Source organism: Pteropus medius, unplaced genomic scaffold (assembly GCF_902729225.1).
Source record: "Pteropus medius unplaced genomic scaffold, Ma_sr-lr_union100, whole genome shotgun sequence".
Lineage (NCBI taxonomy): Eukaryota > Metazoa > Chordata > Mammalia > Chiroptera > Pteropodidae > Pteropus > Pteropus medius.
In genome coordinates, this window is record NW_024349142.1 from 523,599 (window position 1) to 541,135 (window position 17,537).

The window sequence follows — 17,537 nt, forward strand, 5'->3', positions numbered from 1 at the left end:
AAGTGGCAGGAGCCTGAAGCTGGGTTTGGAGACAGACGCTCTTTAGGAGGGCATTCACTGCCTCATTAGGGATCATCCTGTGCATACCTGCAGACACAGACACTATACAGCCAACAGAACTTGCCACCATGCTGGAGATGTCCTGTGCTGTCCGGTGAAATGTGGCTAGTGGGGCTGGGGAGCTAGATTTTTAATTTTACTGAATTTTGATTGAAGTAGCCACACTTTGTGCAGCAGCATTGGCGCAGAGAAATTGTCCGTGAAAATAAGAGCACTAGCCATCCTGTCACCACCTGGAGCTGAACAATTGTGACATTTTCATGTGCTTTTCCATCTTTCACACGTCTGCTGCCTTTACAATTGTGTTAAGGGAAGAAACGCTCAGAAATGGCAGAGTTGGTCCCCATTCCCTAATTTCCTCTGTCTGTTTTTGCTAAGAAAACAGTTGACACCCAGTTTTAGTACCAGCTAGCACCCTGAGCATTTCCCCTGTGCAGGGCTTCTGTAGTTGGGCCTTTTAGGTGTATTAGCTTATTTAAGCTTCACAGATCTCAAAGAGGGATCAGGGGGGGTCTGTTGTTCTTTATTTGCAGCTATGGGGACAGACTCTAGGACATTGAGTAAGTTGTCCAGGGTCACAAAACCAATTAATAGAGCTGACTCCTCAAACAGGCCCTGGGGTGCCCAAAAGTCATGCCTTAGCGCCTGTGCTGAGGCACACTCGGTGTCCTGTGTGTGTCTGTGTATGGGGGGGCTTGTGCATCTCTCCCCCACGTGATGCACAAAGCACTGTAGATGCCCCTTGTCGGGCAGCAGCACACTGCTGCCTAGTCCTCGACTTCTGGGACATGTGTGTATCTCCTTACGATCTGCAGGTCCCTGAGTACTGACTGTCACAGGCTGCTGCATCTTTCCTGTTGATTCATGTTCGGTTCCAACACTGAAAATTTTACTTAGAGAAATGCTGCCTCCAAAGTACTTGTCCGCCAGCAAACCCAAGAGGTCGTGGGCCCCAGATCTATATGAGCTAGACAGTGACTTGACTAAGGAGCCGGATGCCATCATAGGAGGAGGTGCAGCTGACTCTGAATTCTTTCATCAGAGGTTTCGGAATTTCCTCTACGTGGAGTTTGTTGGGCCCCGGAAGACCTTGATCAAACTCCGAAACCTCTGCCTCGATTGGTTGCAGCCGGAGACTCACACCAAGGAGGAGATCGTCGAGCTCTTGGTTCTTGAGCAGTACCTGACCATTCTCCCTGAAAGGATCAAGCCTTGGGTGCGAGCAAAAAAGCCGCAGAGCTGTGAAAAGCTAGTTACTCTGCTGGAAAGTTACAAGGAGATGTATGAGCCAGAAGGTGAGACCAAGAGGCCATCAGGAGGCCGCGAGCCCCTGGGCCTCTCAGCCTTGGCACCGCTTGTGTCCTGGGCCAGATAGTTATCTTCACAGGAGGGCTTTCCTATTGTGGGGTGTCTAGTGGCACCCTGACCTCTATACCCACAAGATGCTGCTGGCACCACCCCCCCAGGCTATGACAACCAAGTATGACATTGCCAGTTTCCCCTGAGGAACAGAATCACCCCATTAAGAACCAGTGCCCTGAGGTGTGAAAGGTGACACTTAAGTAAAAGGGGTTCCCTGAGGAACTGGAGAGCTTCTATATGGCCCCGGCTCCTTCTTGTGAAACCTAGGGATGTGGTGCCCCCAAAGCTGTATGTAGCTACGGTTGTTGGAGGTGAGGTAGCAGTCTCAGCCATGTCCCCACACACCCCAGGTAGGAGGCAGGGGCACGTGAGGCTCCAATCACTGCAGCCTCTCCTGGAGGTATGCTCTGGCAGGGGTAGGGACTCCCACTCCTGCATTCGGGGAAACTTGTGAGTGAGTATGAGGTACCAAAACATTGAGTCGGTGTCTGCTGTCCTCTCAGACAGCAGCGGTGACGGCCACAGTGAAGACAGCATGAGCCGAGAGGGAGCGGCATCCCCACCACCACGCTCTGCCTGTTTCTGCAGTGAGTAACCCAGGCAGGCTGCACTGCCACCCATTGGGGCGCATTCCCAGACTTGAGCCCAGTTTTCTCCAACTCTGCCATAAGTGCTCATAGGGACGCTCAGTGAGGCCATTGCCACCTTCCCTGGGGCAGCCCTTGTTGCTCAGAGATCTGAGGAGAATGTAATTTAGTGACATAATGAGACTTTATATCAAAGCAAATACAGTATATGGAGCAAAATACAATACTGTTTTAAATGGTGAGAGAAATATTTGAGACTCTTGGACGCTTACAGCGAGCTTTCTCAGGCTGTGCCCATGCTCTCTGGGAGAGGTGAAGTCCATTGCCCCTTGGCCTCTAAAGCCATTTTATTTGTTAAAGGTTCTTCAGAGAACTTTTTAAAGCATCACTTTGGGTGGGGATTGTAGGCAGGGCATCTTGCACATTGACATGGGCCAGGCTGAGCCAGACATGGAAGGTCTACAGTTTTCCTGAGTGTGGACTTGACCATGTAGAAACTGGGGACCCAGCAGGAGTGTTGGAGGTAGGGCTGAAGCAGTCCCCCCTGCCTACCCTCAGGCAAAGCCCCTGAAACTGTTCCAGGTCCAGGGTGCTGGGAAGGGTCTAGATTGCATTGGGGCATCCAGAGACCTCAGCCTGGGATTTGCCCTCCGAGAGAGAGAGTGCATGTGAAGGACAAGTGTGTGTGTCACAACTCCTTGTTAACGCCTCCAATGTCTGGCTTTCTCAGGAGACCGGGACCGGGACTGGGACCAGGAGTGGGATCGTGACCGACACCGGGACTGGGACCGGAACCGGGAGCGGGCCTGGGAGCAAGACTGGGACCGGGAGCGGGCCTGGGAGCGGGCCTGGGACCGGAGGGGCAGAAGCAGAGACCTGGAATTTCGAGACCGCTGGCCGTACACCAGGAATCCCAGAAGCAGTGAGTCCCACCCTCTGACCTCTCTGGCTCATGGGCAGGGGTGGCCGGGCTTGGTACCTTCATGCTGCCTTTCTCTCCCAGGACTTCCTCAGCGGGATCTTTCCCTACCTGTGATGGAGAAAACTTTTGCCATGGAGAGAGGGCACAGACGTAGGGACTGTATGATGGATTATGAGTCGCGATCCCAGGTATGTTCACATTTTCTCTCTGGAAAGGCCATCTTCATGTCATGCCAGAGATGCCTTTCTTTCCCAAGAATGTGGTATGTTCATTGGTCCCCTGAAATCCCACCTGTGTCAGGTGAGAGCCTCAGTTATTCCTTCAAGGAGCCCAGGCCTGTTCCCAGAGGTGACAAGTGGGTAGGAGTACTGCTACCTGTTTCCTGATTCATCCATGTAGCCAGAGGAACTCTTTGCTACTCAGCATTTGTATCACTTGGTAGGTTGGTCATGCCCCAGTAGGCCAAGGAAGCACAGCGATTCTGGAGATGTTTTTGGCCCTCAGAGAGCCAAGAAAGTCATAGGTCCACAGAGCAGACAGCAAGAGAGAGCAAAGACCCTGGAGCTGACATGACAGGAGCTGGTTTTGGAGCTCAGCTCTGCCACCTGCCAGCATTGCAGCCTCAAACCAATTCCTTAACTCAGCTGAACCATCTGTAAAATGGGTGTGGTGATTGCCTCATCAGGATTTCAGTGAGGAGCAGTGAGATTCATATATACGTGTGAAGTGCTTAATAGAGTGTCTGGCACATGGTAGGCATGCCCTCAATGCTAGCAGTGATGGCATTCGTAAAGAAGCAGTGTGCTAGGGAAATTGCTGAAGGGAAAAGGATGTGGGATTTGAGCTGACCTTTAAGGAGGAAGGTAGCTTGTGACAATGCGGTGTGGAAGAGGGCCACAGCCTGGACAGGGCTTGGAAAGGAAGGAAGATCCCAGTGAGCTGAGCGTGCATTTCTTACAGTGAAACACATGCCCAGGTCAGGCCCTAGAGAGTAAGGCAGTGACCAAGACAGTTAGGATCCCTGTCCTGGAAGCTTTCTGTCTTAGAACAAAGGGCATCACCAGCCGTGCAGTTAGGTCTGCATGTAAATATGACATACTACTATTGATCAGTGTGCTCTTAAGGCAAAATTTAAGGTTAGCAAGAAATTGGTAAGGGCTCCTGATTTGGATTTGAAATTAAATGTCTTGCAGGAACACTTGCCCTGTGAAGGATGGGGAGCCACTGGCCTGGTAGAGCCTTGGGGCAAGGGGATTCCAGGCATTAGGGAGAGCTTAGGCAAAGGCCCCAAGGCGGGAACTGACAGATGCTGGATAGGCTATGACCCAGGGTCGTGGGGCCAGCTGGCCTGGAAGTGTTGTTGGGCTGGTCATTGGTCTCCATAGCAGAGCAAAGAGCTTAGCTCTGACCCAGTACAGTGAGATGTATTAATAATAGTTCCTGTACTCTAAGGCAGAGTCACAGGATGGAGGGCTTTGGATTCCTCTGGAGGTGACAGGTCCCTACAGTTGTGCAGAAAGGATATGGGTGGAGCTTCTACAGCAGTGGTAACTGATGGGGGAGGGGACATGGAGGTGGGTGGGGTCAGAATAACTCGGGTTCTCTAACCCAAATGTAGGTTATGTCCTCATCCCATCCCAGGGTTTGGCAGCACACCTAGTTTGTCACTAACTTTGATTTCTTATTTGGAAACACAAAGTTGACCAAAATTTTAGGAATCCACACAAAAATATTAATTGTAGGAACATTGTCTTAAACTTAATTTTGAAAAAGAAGCCTCTCTGGCATGCATTTGCCACCTGTGAAGGCGGTTCAGTGGTTTCTGAACATAGCTCTATGAGCCAATGACCAGGTTTTCAATGGTGTGTGGGGAAGTGAGAAGCGCAGGTATCATTTTAGGGTGTTAAACTACTCTAGTGAAATGAAGATGATAGGAGATTGGTGGTTAGATTTTGTATTCTTTGCTTTTTAAATGCCCTTCCTTGCCACTGAGGAGTTGGCACCACATCTGTGTTGTCCAAAAGTCTGGGCACCGCTGACTCCCACTGACTCAGAATGGTAGAAATAGCCATGCACAAAACAGAAAATTCTCATCTTTTAGCATTCGTGTAAATCTCTCAATGCTTCATGTTTAGGTCACGTGAAAATGAAATTGTGCTAGCACTGTTTTCCGGACAGCGTCTTTTCATGTGGAACTTGAATGTGGCCTGTGCATATTCAGACGCCATTGGGGATTAAAATACAACGTGAACAGCCGCTTTAGAGCCACCCACCAGCAATAGATGGACAGTTTTAAATCAAAGCATCGTTTTTCTTTCATAGGAACAATATGATTCAAAATTTAATGGACATTTATTTTTCTCAGATTAGGCAAATGGAGACGACAATATACGAGAAATTTTCCTCTGCTTTTGCCATTGCCCTTGGGGTCTTTCAACACCAGAGATGGTGACCCTTCTGACTCCCTCAGCCCCCAAGTTTTTGACCTCATCTGCTCTCTGCCAGCCACCAAGTTAGGAGCTCTGGTTTCCTCCCTCTTGAGAATGCGGCTGCTCTTTCCTCCATTGCAGTAAACCAGTGCTGAGACCTCGGGAACACTGGCCTCACCCGAGCACGGCAGCACTCCTGTCTTCAGAAACGTGCCATCTGAGCACCAGAAATGGTGTGATTTAGCCGTATGGGCAGCAATTGTACCGATTTTGCAGTGCCTCCTGAGCTTTTGTAGCTCATCGTTGTCCTAGAAATTTTCAGCCCTGACCTAGAGTTTCATTTGTGAAGCTCTGTTTAGTGTGGATGGTGCTTTTTGCTGGTGAATTTCTGGATGGATGTTGGCAGCTGCATGAGTGAGGCTTTCCTCCTAAGTCCCAGGGCCGGTGCCTGTTTCTCTTACTAGGAGATGCCGCTCATTGTGCAAACACTATCTTTGTTACATTTCCATGTGGCCGTAATGTCCATATCACTTCCTGGCAATGGAACTGTGAAAACCTTAACGTCTCTATAATATTTCAGAGTAATAGTAGTATACATTTTTTTACATAATTATAATAGTAATACACATTTACATAATTTTTCTTAACATTTAAAGAACATACCACATTGCAGAAAGTTCTCACCCATAATTTGGCAAGACGGGCTAATGCCCTTCTCATTTTACAGATGAACCTAAAGCTCAGAACAGTCTTAGGGTTGCATGGCTCATAAATGGCGCAGTCCTCCTTTACCCCTTGAGTTTTACTTGGCTCCCAGGCCTGCAGGCTTCCCACAACACCATCCTCAGGCCTGGGCACCGTGCTCTCTAGGATCACAACTCTTCGAAACCAGTAATGTCCCTCCCAGTGCAGCAATGAGAAAAGGTTCTGTGAGATTCTGCACAGAAAACTCTCCTGAGTAATGCAGGGAATTTAAAAATTCTTTTGGGGAAAGTACCCATTAAAACAAAAAAAGGCAGCTATAAGAATGAAGGTACTCAGCTTCAAAGTTATTTACTCTTGGCTTATTTGGACCTTCAGCACACTACAAGAGCCCACAGTGTCGCCCTACTGTATAGTGGTGGTGTGTGTAGGATGTGGAGGGTGGTCTGGGGAAGGAGGCTTACATCACACTTCCTGACAAGGTGTCAACTAAAACATGTTTTCTTTCTATTCCCCGCATAAGCCACGTATAGTTGTTATTTAGCCTGTTGAAGCTTTCTCACCAGTTTCCCTCTCTCTGTGTCAGAATCTTATCCACCATCTGATGCCCCACCCAAGGCCCCCTACAAAACCTTCGCTCACTACTCTGTCCTCCATGAACTGTCCCTTCACCAAACTTGTTGAACACTGATTATCTGTACCCTACTTATTGTTTATTATTCTCTAATTGTTTCATGAGTCTTTTCTCTCCAACCAAATTATAAGCTGCATGAGGGCAAGGAATATGTGTCATACGTCTTTTGGATCTTCCTCAGAGTATAGCGCCAAGGTAGGTACAAAGTAGGTCCCTAGTAAACCTTGGCTTGGATCACTCAGAACCCCAAATGCTGTGACACTTTCTTCATGCCTTTATATGTAGCTCCCATATTGCCAGCATTCTCTCTTTGTATGCCCGTGGGAACAGACTCCATTGAGAGGTCTTTGTTTGCTGTTTTAGGATGCAGTGTCGTACCAGGACGTTGTGGACCTTACTGAGGACAGGAAGCCTCAGAACCCGATTCAGGACAACATGGAGAACTACAGGAAGCTGTTATCACTGGGTAAGCAGCTGTTTCTCCAGTCTTAGGAGCATTTTGTCACCTTACTCTATTCAAGCTGCAGGATACTAGAATCCACGTTAATATAGTTGGATTTTTAAGGGTAATGAGAGGCCTTCGAAAGATTTCAAGCAGAGGAGGAAATGACAAGATTTGTGTTCTTAAGAAATCACTCTGGCTCTGGGTGAAGAATATATTGTGCAGAGTAGGGGGACAGGGAGATGACTGGCACAAGAGTTGATACTTTCTCTAGAGTGCTGACAGTAGAGATTTTAAATACACATTTAGAATGGGATCTGAGCTCCAGTTTGGACACTCCTAGAGGACAGCTAGCTCCAGTCCTAGTAGGCAGGCAGCTCTGCAGGTCTGGCTCTGGGAGGAGAGAGCTGTACCTAGAATGATTGTCAGTCATTCAAGCCTGGAGGAGCTCCAACATGAAGAAAGAAGAGTCAGTGAGTAGGAGGAAAATCATGGAGGCTGGTTCAGAAGAGGATATCTAGATTTAAGGGGTGATTGCAAGAAGGTGAAGACTAAAAAGGATGTGCTGAATTTAGGGACATGCAGAGGTCTTCATACAAATTTATAGGTGTAATCAGGAGAATAAGTTTAAATTTGGATCAGAACGGGCTAAAGAATGATAGTAAGGAAATGAGACAGCAAAAGAAGACATCCAAAGGATTGGTATGGGTCATTTCATATATAGTAGCCCAGAGAAAGACAGACATGAATTTATGGTGATGTGTCTTGATCCCCAACTTGAGTATGAGCTGTCATGATATTTTTGTGAACAGGGGTTCAGCTTGCTGAAGATGATGGCCACTCCCACATGACACAAGGTCATTCATCGAGGTCAAAGAGAAGTGTCTACCCAAGCACCAGTCGAGGTAAGCACTGGGTGGAGCATACATAGTGGCCACTTTAATCAATGAGATGGGCGCTATGTATACAGATAGTAAGTCCTCACTTAACGTTGTCCATAGGTTCTGCAACTTACGTGAAACGACGTCTAACGAAACCAGTTTTACCGTAGGCTAATTGACGTAAACAGAGTTAACTTTCTACGGGATCTCATCAACACTGAAACAACGTTGAACGAAATGATGTTTTTCAAGGACCTGCTGTATTCACAAACCTTTTACAAATGACATTCACACCACCATCACAGAAGTCCTGTTAGTTTGCACAAGTGTAGGGACTAGGGAGTATTTACATTTGGGGTTTCTTTTCAGGTCTGAAAACTATGCCTGAAACCAAAAAGTCAGCCCATCGGCGGGGAATTTGTGAAGATGAATCTTCCCACGGGGTGATAATGGAAAAATTCATCAAGGATGTTTCGCGTAACCCCAGATCAGGAAGGGCGCGGGAATGTAACGATCGGTCACCGAGGTTCCCCAGAAGGCCAGACCATGATTGGAGAGACATTTCATTCAACAAAAGGGAGTCGGTGATTCAGGAGAGGGGCTATGAAGGGAGTGCCTTTGGGGGAGGCTCTAAGTGTAACCCAAACCTTGTCTCCAGAAAGAGAGTTCTTGAAAGAAAAAGGCGCTATCAATTTGACATAGACGGGCAGGGCTCAATTCACGATCAGAAGGTCTGTCCAAGGAAGAGACCCTTTGAATGTAGTGAGATGAGGAAAGCCACGAGCACGAGCAGCCTTAGTTCCCCATCCTTCACCGTGTCGCAGCCACTTGATTTTGGGGCCATGCCCTACGTGTGTGATGAGTGTGGGAGGGCTTTCAGTGTGATTTCAGAATTCGTCGAACACCAGATCATGCACACTAGGGAGAATCTCTATGAGTATGGTGAGTCCTTTATTCATAGTGTGGCTGTAAGTGAGGTTCAGAAAAGGCAGGCGAGAGGGAAATGCTTTGAATGTAAGGAGTGTGGGGAAACTTTTAACAAGAGTGCTGCTCTTGCCGAGCATCGGAAAATTCACGTGCGGAAGTATCTCACAGAATATAATGAGGACGAGTATGAGGAGCCCTTCATGCCTAGCCCAACCTTTAGTGAGCTTCAGAAAATATACGGAAAAGATAAATTCTATCAATGTAAAGTGTGTAAGGAAACCTTCCTTCATAGTTCTGCCCTGATTGACCACCAGAAAACCCATGGTAGAGACGACAAAGATACTGTGCGTGGGGAGGCTTTTAAACCCAGCCCGCCTCTCAGTGAGCTCCAGAAAATGTACGCTAAAGAGAAAATGTATGAATGTAAGGTGTGTAGAGAGACCTTCCACCACAGCTCAGCTCTGAAAGAACATCAGAAGATCCACACTAGAGCAAACCTATTTGAAAGTAAGGGTAAAGTGTGTGAGGAAACCTTTATTCCCAGCCAGTCTCTTAAAAGGCGGCAGAAAAGTTACTCCAAAGAAAAGCTCTACGACTTTAAAGATGGTGGGGTTACCTTTAGGCAAAGCTCAGAGCTCACTGAGCATCAGAAAATTCATTCTCGAAAGAACCTTTATGAAAGCAGAGGGTATGAGAAGTCTGTCATTCGTAGTGTGCCTTGCACTGATTCACAGAAGAGTCATACTATAACAAGACCACCTGAAAATGGGAGCGAGAAGGCGTTCACCATTAGCTCTAACCCTGATGACAACCAGAAGCTCCCCACTCAAAATGTCTGCGAGAGGAAGCCATATGAGAGGTCTGTTATTCATAGCTTAGCCTTCGCTAAAGCTCAGAGAAGTCATAGCACAGGGGGAACCAATAAACCAAAAGTGATTGCCGAGTCAACCATCCAGAGCTCAAGTGTTGTTGAACATCAGAAAGTCCACACTAGAGAGAATGCTTCAGAAAGAAAGAAATATCAGCGGTCCGTTATCCATAGCTTAGCTGCTTTCAGAGCTCCCAAAAGTCGCAGTGGAAGTGAATTTGAGTGTAGTGAGAGGGGAGAATCTTCCATTTATATCTCAGACCTTCGTGAACAGCAGAAAGCTCCTGCCAGAGAGAATCCTTATGAAGGGTGTGAGAATAACAACTGCAAGGATTCCGTCATACGCAGTGTGGCCCGTGCCGAACCTCAAAAAGGTCTTAACGCAGAGGGAGCCAGTGAGTATAAGAAGGACGGCCAGTCTGTTTCCACTGTAAATGTCCGTGAACATCAGAAGGCTCGTGCTAAGAAGAAAAACATTGAGCGTCGGAACTGTGAGACCTCTGTAATTCATTCCTTACGTTTTGGTGAACCTCAAACATTTCTCCCTAGAGAGAAATTCTATGAATGTCTGGAGTGTGGAGAGTCCTTTGTTCATAGCTCGGACCTCACTGAGCATCAGAAAATTCACGATAGAAAGAAGACTTCTGGAAGTAGAAACTATGAACGATCTGTCATTCGCAGCTTAGCCTCCACTGACCCTCAGACAAGTTACGCTGAACAGTCAGTGGGGATGAGTTATGTTCAGCAGCCAGCACAGAGAAATTACAGTCAGCAGCCAGCGCAGACAAGCTATAGTCAGCAGCCTGTGCAGATAAGCTACAGTCAACAGCCTGCCCAGACAAGCTACAGTCAGCAGCCTGAGCAGGCAAGCTGCAGTCAGCAGCCTGAGCAGGCAAGCTGCAGTCAGCAGTCTGTGCAGGCAAGCTACAGTCAGCAACCTGCGCAGGCAAGCTACAGTCAGCAGTCAGCATGGTCAAGTTATAATCAGAAGCCAGTGCAGACAAGTCACAAAGTTGTTCAACAGCCAGCACAGACAAGTTATGCTGAACAGCCAGTGGGCCAAGAATGTCAGGAGTGTGGACAATGCTTTGCAACCATTGAAGACCTCAGTGCACATCAGAAGATCTATGCCCAAGAGGAGTTCCATGGTGGGAAGCAGCTTGGAGACTCTGTGATTCAGGGCGTAGGCCCGGATCGGCCTGAGCATGATGAGCCTGAGCAAGACAAGCTAGAGGAGCAAGATGAGCAGGGTGATCCTGAGGACACGATCTATGGGTGCAAGGACTGTGGGCTCGGCTTCGCGGATCGCGCAGACCTTAAGGACCACCAGAAAGTTCATGGCAGAGAGTATCTCATTGACACTCGTGAGTACACACACTCTGTCATTCACACCCATTCCGTGAGTGAGTATCAGAGAGATTACACCGGTGAGCAGCTCTACGAGTGCCCAGCATGTGGGGAGTGTTTTGTTCACAGCTCATTCCTCTTTGAGCATCAGAAAGTCCATGAGCAAGATCAGTTTTATGGCCATAGGAGGTATGATGAGCCTTTTGTGCAACCTTTGGTCATTAACCCCCAGAGGCCTCGTGCCCCACAAAAGAACCCTTCTACAGGGTTGTTCCTTCAGTGTCACGTATGTGGACAAGATTTTATTCATGGCTCTGTCCTTAATGACCATATGACGGTTCATACTGGAGGAAATTCACCTGAGCAGGGCCAGGGCAGTGGCAATGCCGTCAGCCCAGGTTTGGCCCTCACCGAGTTACAGAGAAGTCAGGCCGAAGAGAAACACTACGAATGTGAAACCTGCGGAGAATCCTTCCTTAGTCAGTCAGACCTTAAGGATCACATGAGAATTCATGAGAAAGATGAGCCCTATGATTATGGGGCTGCCTTTGTTCACACTTCATTTCTTACTGAGCCCCCCAAAAGAGATTCATCATTCTTTGAGTGCAAGGACTGTGGGAAATCCTTTATTCATAACACTGTTCTCACTAAACATCAGAAGTTTCATGTTGAAGAAGAGGAAGCAGCAGCCCAGGAAGTTGAAGCCAGTGTCCTTGTTCCAAGAGAAGTTCTCCGGATCCAGGGGTCAAATGTAGACGCTGCGGAACCGGAGGTAGAGGCCACAGAGCCAGAAGTGGAGGCTGCAGAGCCGGAAGTGGAGGCTGCTGAGCCCAATGGAGAGGCTGAAGGGCCCGATGGGGAGGCTGCAGAGCCAAATGGGGAGGCCGAACAGCCCAATGGGGAGGCTGAACAGCCCAATGGGGATGCTGATGAGCCGGATGGTGCAGGGATTGAAGACCCCGAAGAAAGAGCTGAAGAGCCAGCAGGAAAGGCTGAAGAGCCAGCAGGAAAGGCTAAAGAGCCTGAGGGTGACACTGATGAGCCAGACGGTGCAGGGATTGAAGATCCAGAAGAAGAAGGTGATGATCAAGAGATTCAGGTTGAAGAACCATATTATGACTGCAGGGAGTGTGGAGAAACCTTCGCTTCCAACTCGGCCTATGGTGAGCACCTGAAAACCCATGCCAGGGTGATAATATTTGAGCCTGGAAGTATCTATGGGGAAAGCTCACACTACACTGAGCATGCCAGCACCAGCACCAGTGCTAGTGACAATGATAGGGCCGACGACAAGTATTTCAAATGTGACGTCTGCGGGCAGCTCTTTGGGGATCGCCTGTCCCTCGCTAGACACCAGAATACCCATACTGGCTGAGAAGACAGTGTAAAGGTTGGATAGCCCCTTTACCTAGAACTTTACCCTTATTTTCTAAACCACAGAGAAATGAAGCAACCCATAATATCAGAAGGAAACCTCTGGTGTGGGCACACCTGACTTTTAACATCAGACAACTCAGACTGTAAAGAAACTGAAGGCAGAGTTCCCTTTGGTCCCTTAGCTCTCCCCACATCAAATGCCAGTGTGTGCATGGGAAAGCTGTAGCACAGAGCTTACGTTTCACTTGAATAATCAGATTGAGGGAAGATCCTAAGAGATTCTGAGACTATGGAAATTGCCTCACCCAATTCTTAAGTGATTTTTCTGTAATCTACATATAATGTTTTCTGAGATGTATGTAAAATAGCAAATCATAGCAAAACAGTAAATCACAAAAACTTGGACTTCATTTCGTATACAAATAGTTTACTGTGCAGAGGTACTTGACCTGGTACTCTGATTTTTTTTTTTCGAGGAGGAGGAAGAGCAGCAAATTAGAATATATTTGTAAGCATCTTAGATCCTGAGCAAGATTAATTGTGTATTACTTTAACCCCATCAGTATCTTTCTGAATAATTGTGTACTATTCCTTATTCTTAAATAGTCTCATAAAGATGTAGGCATGAGAGAGGAAATGTCTTTTGCTCTTGGCTGTTTGGGAAAAAAAAAAGTGTTTTGAGCTTCCTTTTCAGCCATTCTGTCTACACCAACACTTTAGAACCTAATGCCGTATAAGCTTTTACAATATGTGGATTGACCTTTGTGACCCAATATGATCATTTGCAACACTACCTTGCAGTGATTCTCATGCAAAAATATTACAAGTTTTGTTCTTTTTTTTAACTAACTTAATGTGTGTTGAATAGTGATTTACAAAGAAAAGCTGACACTTTGTAAATCTTCTTTACCTTTTAAAGAGTGGGTTGCAACCATCACTAGCTCACAGGAGTGCCTAATGAAGGTTGAGAACCATCGGGAAAGGCTCTCATGTTGTAAATAAGAATGCACGCTAACAACTTTCATCACTTCCTTTGTGCGCTTCCTGCCTTGTGACAAGTAGCAATGTGGCTTCGTTAGTATGTATTGCCACAAGTCAGTTTGCACCCTTGGTGCCCAGGAGCTAGTATCTTTAGAGCTTTCTGTCGCTGAACTTAATTCTCCTTCACCTGTCTGACCCTGAACCCCATGTTTAAGTTGCATTTTTAAAAATTTAAAGTCTTTCCGGTCAACCCAAGCTTAACATGGACTCAGGTTCCCCGGCAGCCTTAATTTGTTTTGTTACCGTATGTTTCTTCTTCTTTCAGCTCTCCTGAGTATTTCTGAGCTATCCATTAGTGTCGTGTTTGTCTGATCGCATCAATTTCCCACTTAATCACAAATTGACCTCATGGCTTGAGGTTTCCTGTGGCTTATTCTGTGGACCACCTGTGCTCCTTTGCTCCCCCTTTCCTCGCATAATGACTATTAAGATATTTTTTGGCTTTGAGTTGGCTGTCAAAAAAAATTAAAAAATTTTAAAAACGCTTAAAAAGTATATCTGTGGAAGAAGTGAGCAAGAGATAAGAGCAGACAGTTTGGGCAAGCAGAATTAAAATACCTGCTGAAGGAATGTGTGTAGATCGCTCTGTCCTAGATCCGCATAGTTAGGGCTTAAGGTGAGCACATCAGGGCTGCTGAGAGTGCCAGGGTATGGGGAGGCAGGAGGAGAAGAGCATGAAGCAGAAACAAGTAAGCCAAAGAAAGGAGTCTTGACACGTCACCAGATCTAGGAGGGTGAGGAAGCAGACAGGAAACATCAGAAACAGATTGGAAATCCCAGGTGGTGAGAATGAATCGAGCAGGACGTCCTGGGCAGTTTAGAAGAAGGGGCCATTTCGATGGCATGATGTAGATGAGGGCCAGCTGCATAAACCAGAAGTTGGAATGGACATCTAGAAAAATGGGGGCAATGGAGCATTACATCAGAGAAGGACCCTTGAGATGGGAGCCATTGCTGACATCTTTGGGGTGAACTTGGGTTCATTCCTGTTGGCAGTATTACTTGGTCGAACTTTTTCAGAAAATAACTTGCCAAATGTCAGGGTGTCCATTCCAACCTTGTGATAATGAAAAATTAGGAACAACTTAAATGCCAAACAATGGGAGAAAGATTAAGTGAACGAATCTGTGGACTCTTATGCAGCTGTTTAAAAACGATAATCATGGAGAGTTATTTAGCAACATGGAAATATATTTACAGAATATTAAGTAGAAAAAGCAGGACACAGAATTATATTTATACTACAATTAATAACTTTTAAAATATATGCTTATAGTTAAAAGCTGTTGTGTTGTAGGCTTATAGTTGAGCAGTATTTTTTAAATTCTTCAATGTTTTTTATGGTAGTGTTACTAAAAAGTTTATAATCACGTTTTCATTGTGAAATAATTTGAACTCATTATCAGACATTTGGAAAATACAGAAAAGTGGAGGAAAAAGAAACTTATATTCCCACCATCCAAAGACAGATACTCCAGCATATTGTTTATTCTCGTTTCTGTGCACAAGTTTATGATTATAACTGTGTCAAAATGTGTATTCGAAATAGCTGTTACATTGTCTTTGTGGAATTATGGTTAAACACTTTTATCTTAAAGTTTTCAAATGTTCTTTATAATAGTGTTCTTATAACAAAGTTTATTATGTTCGTTTCCATCACAACCATAATACATACCCAGAGGAGGAATTAGAAAATACAGTAAAGTAGAAAAGGAAAAAAATGACCCATATTCCCAACACCCAACAACTGCTGTTAACATCTTGATCTGTTTCCTCCATCTTGTTTCAGTACACAAGCTTGTGATTATGACAGTGTTGAATATGTCTGCAGAAAGTCTAAAGTGAAAAAAATATGGAAATTAATTAAAATAGTGTTGTCATTGTGGGATTATGGTTAAATATTTTGTCTCAAATTTCTTGAATGATCTTTGGTGTTTTGGTATTAAATCTTATGTATATTTTCATTGCAAATATAGTACATACTCATGGCAAACTTTGGGAAATTCAGTAAAGTGGAAGAAAAGAAACTCACCCATATTCCCAACACCTAACAATAATTCCTGTTAACATCTCTAATCTGTACACCAGTCTGTGATTATTAGGGTGTTAATGATAAGTATGCATAGAGTCAAAGATGGGAAGAAATATGGAAAACAGTTAAGAGATAGTTGTGTGGTTGTTGTGCGGTTATGGTTAAATATTTTGTCTTGATTTCCTTGAATGATCTTTAGCACAGTGTTTTGGTAATTCACCTTTATTACGTGTATTTCCATTATAAACACAGAATGTATTCATTGTAGAAACTTTGAAGTTGCAGAAATGTAGACGAGAAGCTCACCCATATTTTCACCATCCAAAGACTGTGGTTAACATCTTGATATATTTTTTCATCTTGTTTCTGTGCACAAGTTTTTGGTTTGTTAATATGGTTGTGGTCGTTCTATCTATCTGTAATAGTGTCAACAATAAAAATAAAGTTAAAAATAAGATAGTCTCTTTTGTCCATTTTAAGTGTTTGGGATTATTAAATATAGCTTTTTGTTGTTAAAATTATAAATCCAAAAATCTGCCTTCCTAGGCCTTTAAGTTTGGCTTACAAATCTTATTTCATGTTTAAGTATCGCACATTTCAAAATTATTTTCAAGGGATTTTTTTTTTAACGCCTATAGCACCTAGTACTCCTAGGTGGTCTACCATCCAAGTACTAAGCAGGCCCAACCCTGCTTAGCTTTTAAAATCTGACAAGATCAGGCACATTCAGGGTAGCACGGTTGTAGACCCTCCAAGGGATCTTTTAATAACTATGATTCTACATTTTTAACTGCACTTAGAAAATTAAAACATATGTTCTAATATTGTTTTTAAACTTGATAGTAACCACAGATATTTTAGTTACTTGGGTCGGTCAGCATTTTTTAATTTTAATCTTAAAATATGAGATTCTCTCAAGAACGATCACTTAACATAAAAGGGTTAATAATATGGTTTAGAATTTCTTTAAAGTTTGTATTCCTAAATCTTCTCTGATGTTAAAAGGTTTTTATCCTCAGAGGAGTCATTTCCCATTTTTTAACCTTATCACACCACCGGAAACATTCCAGGTAATTTGGCAGGCTATTGTCCCAGATAAATTGAGAGGAAATTTTTAAACATGCTGCTAATTCCATCACAACCAGAGATTTTCAGCCATGTTGCTAAATGGATCACTGTTGGCCACTGCTCTGGGTGGCACTATGCCCAATATGAGACTGTCGTATCCCCGACTCCATGACACAAAGGAGATGTTTACATACTCGACATCCTTCTAATCCCCCGCAAATCACATGATTGAACTCCAAAGATTGAAAAGTGTACTTTTCATTGACTCTTGTTCTGTGCATATTCTCAGAACTTAACTTTCATTCACATTAAATTGAAAGCCTGTTGAATTTTGGTTCTCTTGTAGTGTCTGACTCTTTGATCACAACTTTGACAGTCCCATGATAAAGGGGCATCAGTGTAGGTTAGGATGAGAGGGTCAGTTATTTAAGATTGATTTCCTGAGGAATATATCATGGAAGGAAATTAGAGGAAGGGGATGAAGGGAAGGCCACATGGAGTTGCCTCACCAACACTTACACTCTTGGGAATTCCTTCACCAGCACCTAAGTTGTCAGGGGTAACCACTCCTAGGCCACCGTGTGTGCTCCATGAGATTTGACCCCTCTCTGACCTCCGCTAATTGGTGCTCATGGATTCCCAGTATCCCATCAGACTGAGGCTGCATGTGGTGCTATTCGGGCTCCCTAGGCAGACAGACACACAGACATTCACTGACAGCAATGACTTGTCCCTGCTGCACAGAGGACTAGAGCTGTTCCGGTAACTTGTCCTTGAGGTCTAAGTCTTTAGCTATGCCTTTGAGTCTCAGAGCCACCCAATATCGTTCCAGTCTACTACTAGTTTGCTTTACTTGGC

General features: G+C 45.1%; 1 protein-coding gene across 12 annotated transcripts in view; it reads left to right on the plus strand.

Moving 5' to 3' along the window:
• Positions 1 to 16,066, plus strand: part of PEG3 (paternally expressed 3) — a 30,856-nt gene extending 14,790 nt beyond the window's left edge. For 4 of the 12 annotated variants that reach the window (XM_039880604.1, XM_039880600.1, XM_039880602.1 and 1 more), the window contains 7 exons: positions 1,103 to 1,355; positions 1,926 to 2,009; positions 2,740 to 2,931; positions 3,013 to 3,119; positions 7,060 to 7,162; positions 7,951 to 8,043; positions 8,389 to 12,536. In XM_039880604.1, coding sequence (XP_039736538.1) covers positions 1,340 to 1,355; positions 1,926 to 2,009; positions 2,740 to 2,931; positions 3,013 to 3,119; positions 7,060 to 7,162; positions 7,951 to 8,043; positions 8,389 to 12,536 — 4,743 coding nt within the window. In that variant the 5' untranslated portion in view covers positions 1,103 to 1,339. Of the gene's footprint in view, positions 1 to 875; positions 1,356 to 1,925; positions 2,010 to 2,739; positions 2,932 to 3,012; positions 3,120 to 7,059; positions 7,163 to 7,950; positions 8,044 to 8,388 lie in introns of all 12 variants that reach the window. The other 8 variants (XM_039880606.1, XM_039880605.1, XM_039880603.1 and 5 more) reach the window with 3 other exon arrangements.
• The last annotated feature ends 1,471 nt before the right edge of the window (positions 16,067 to 17,537 follow it).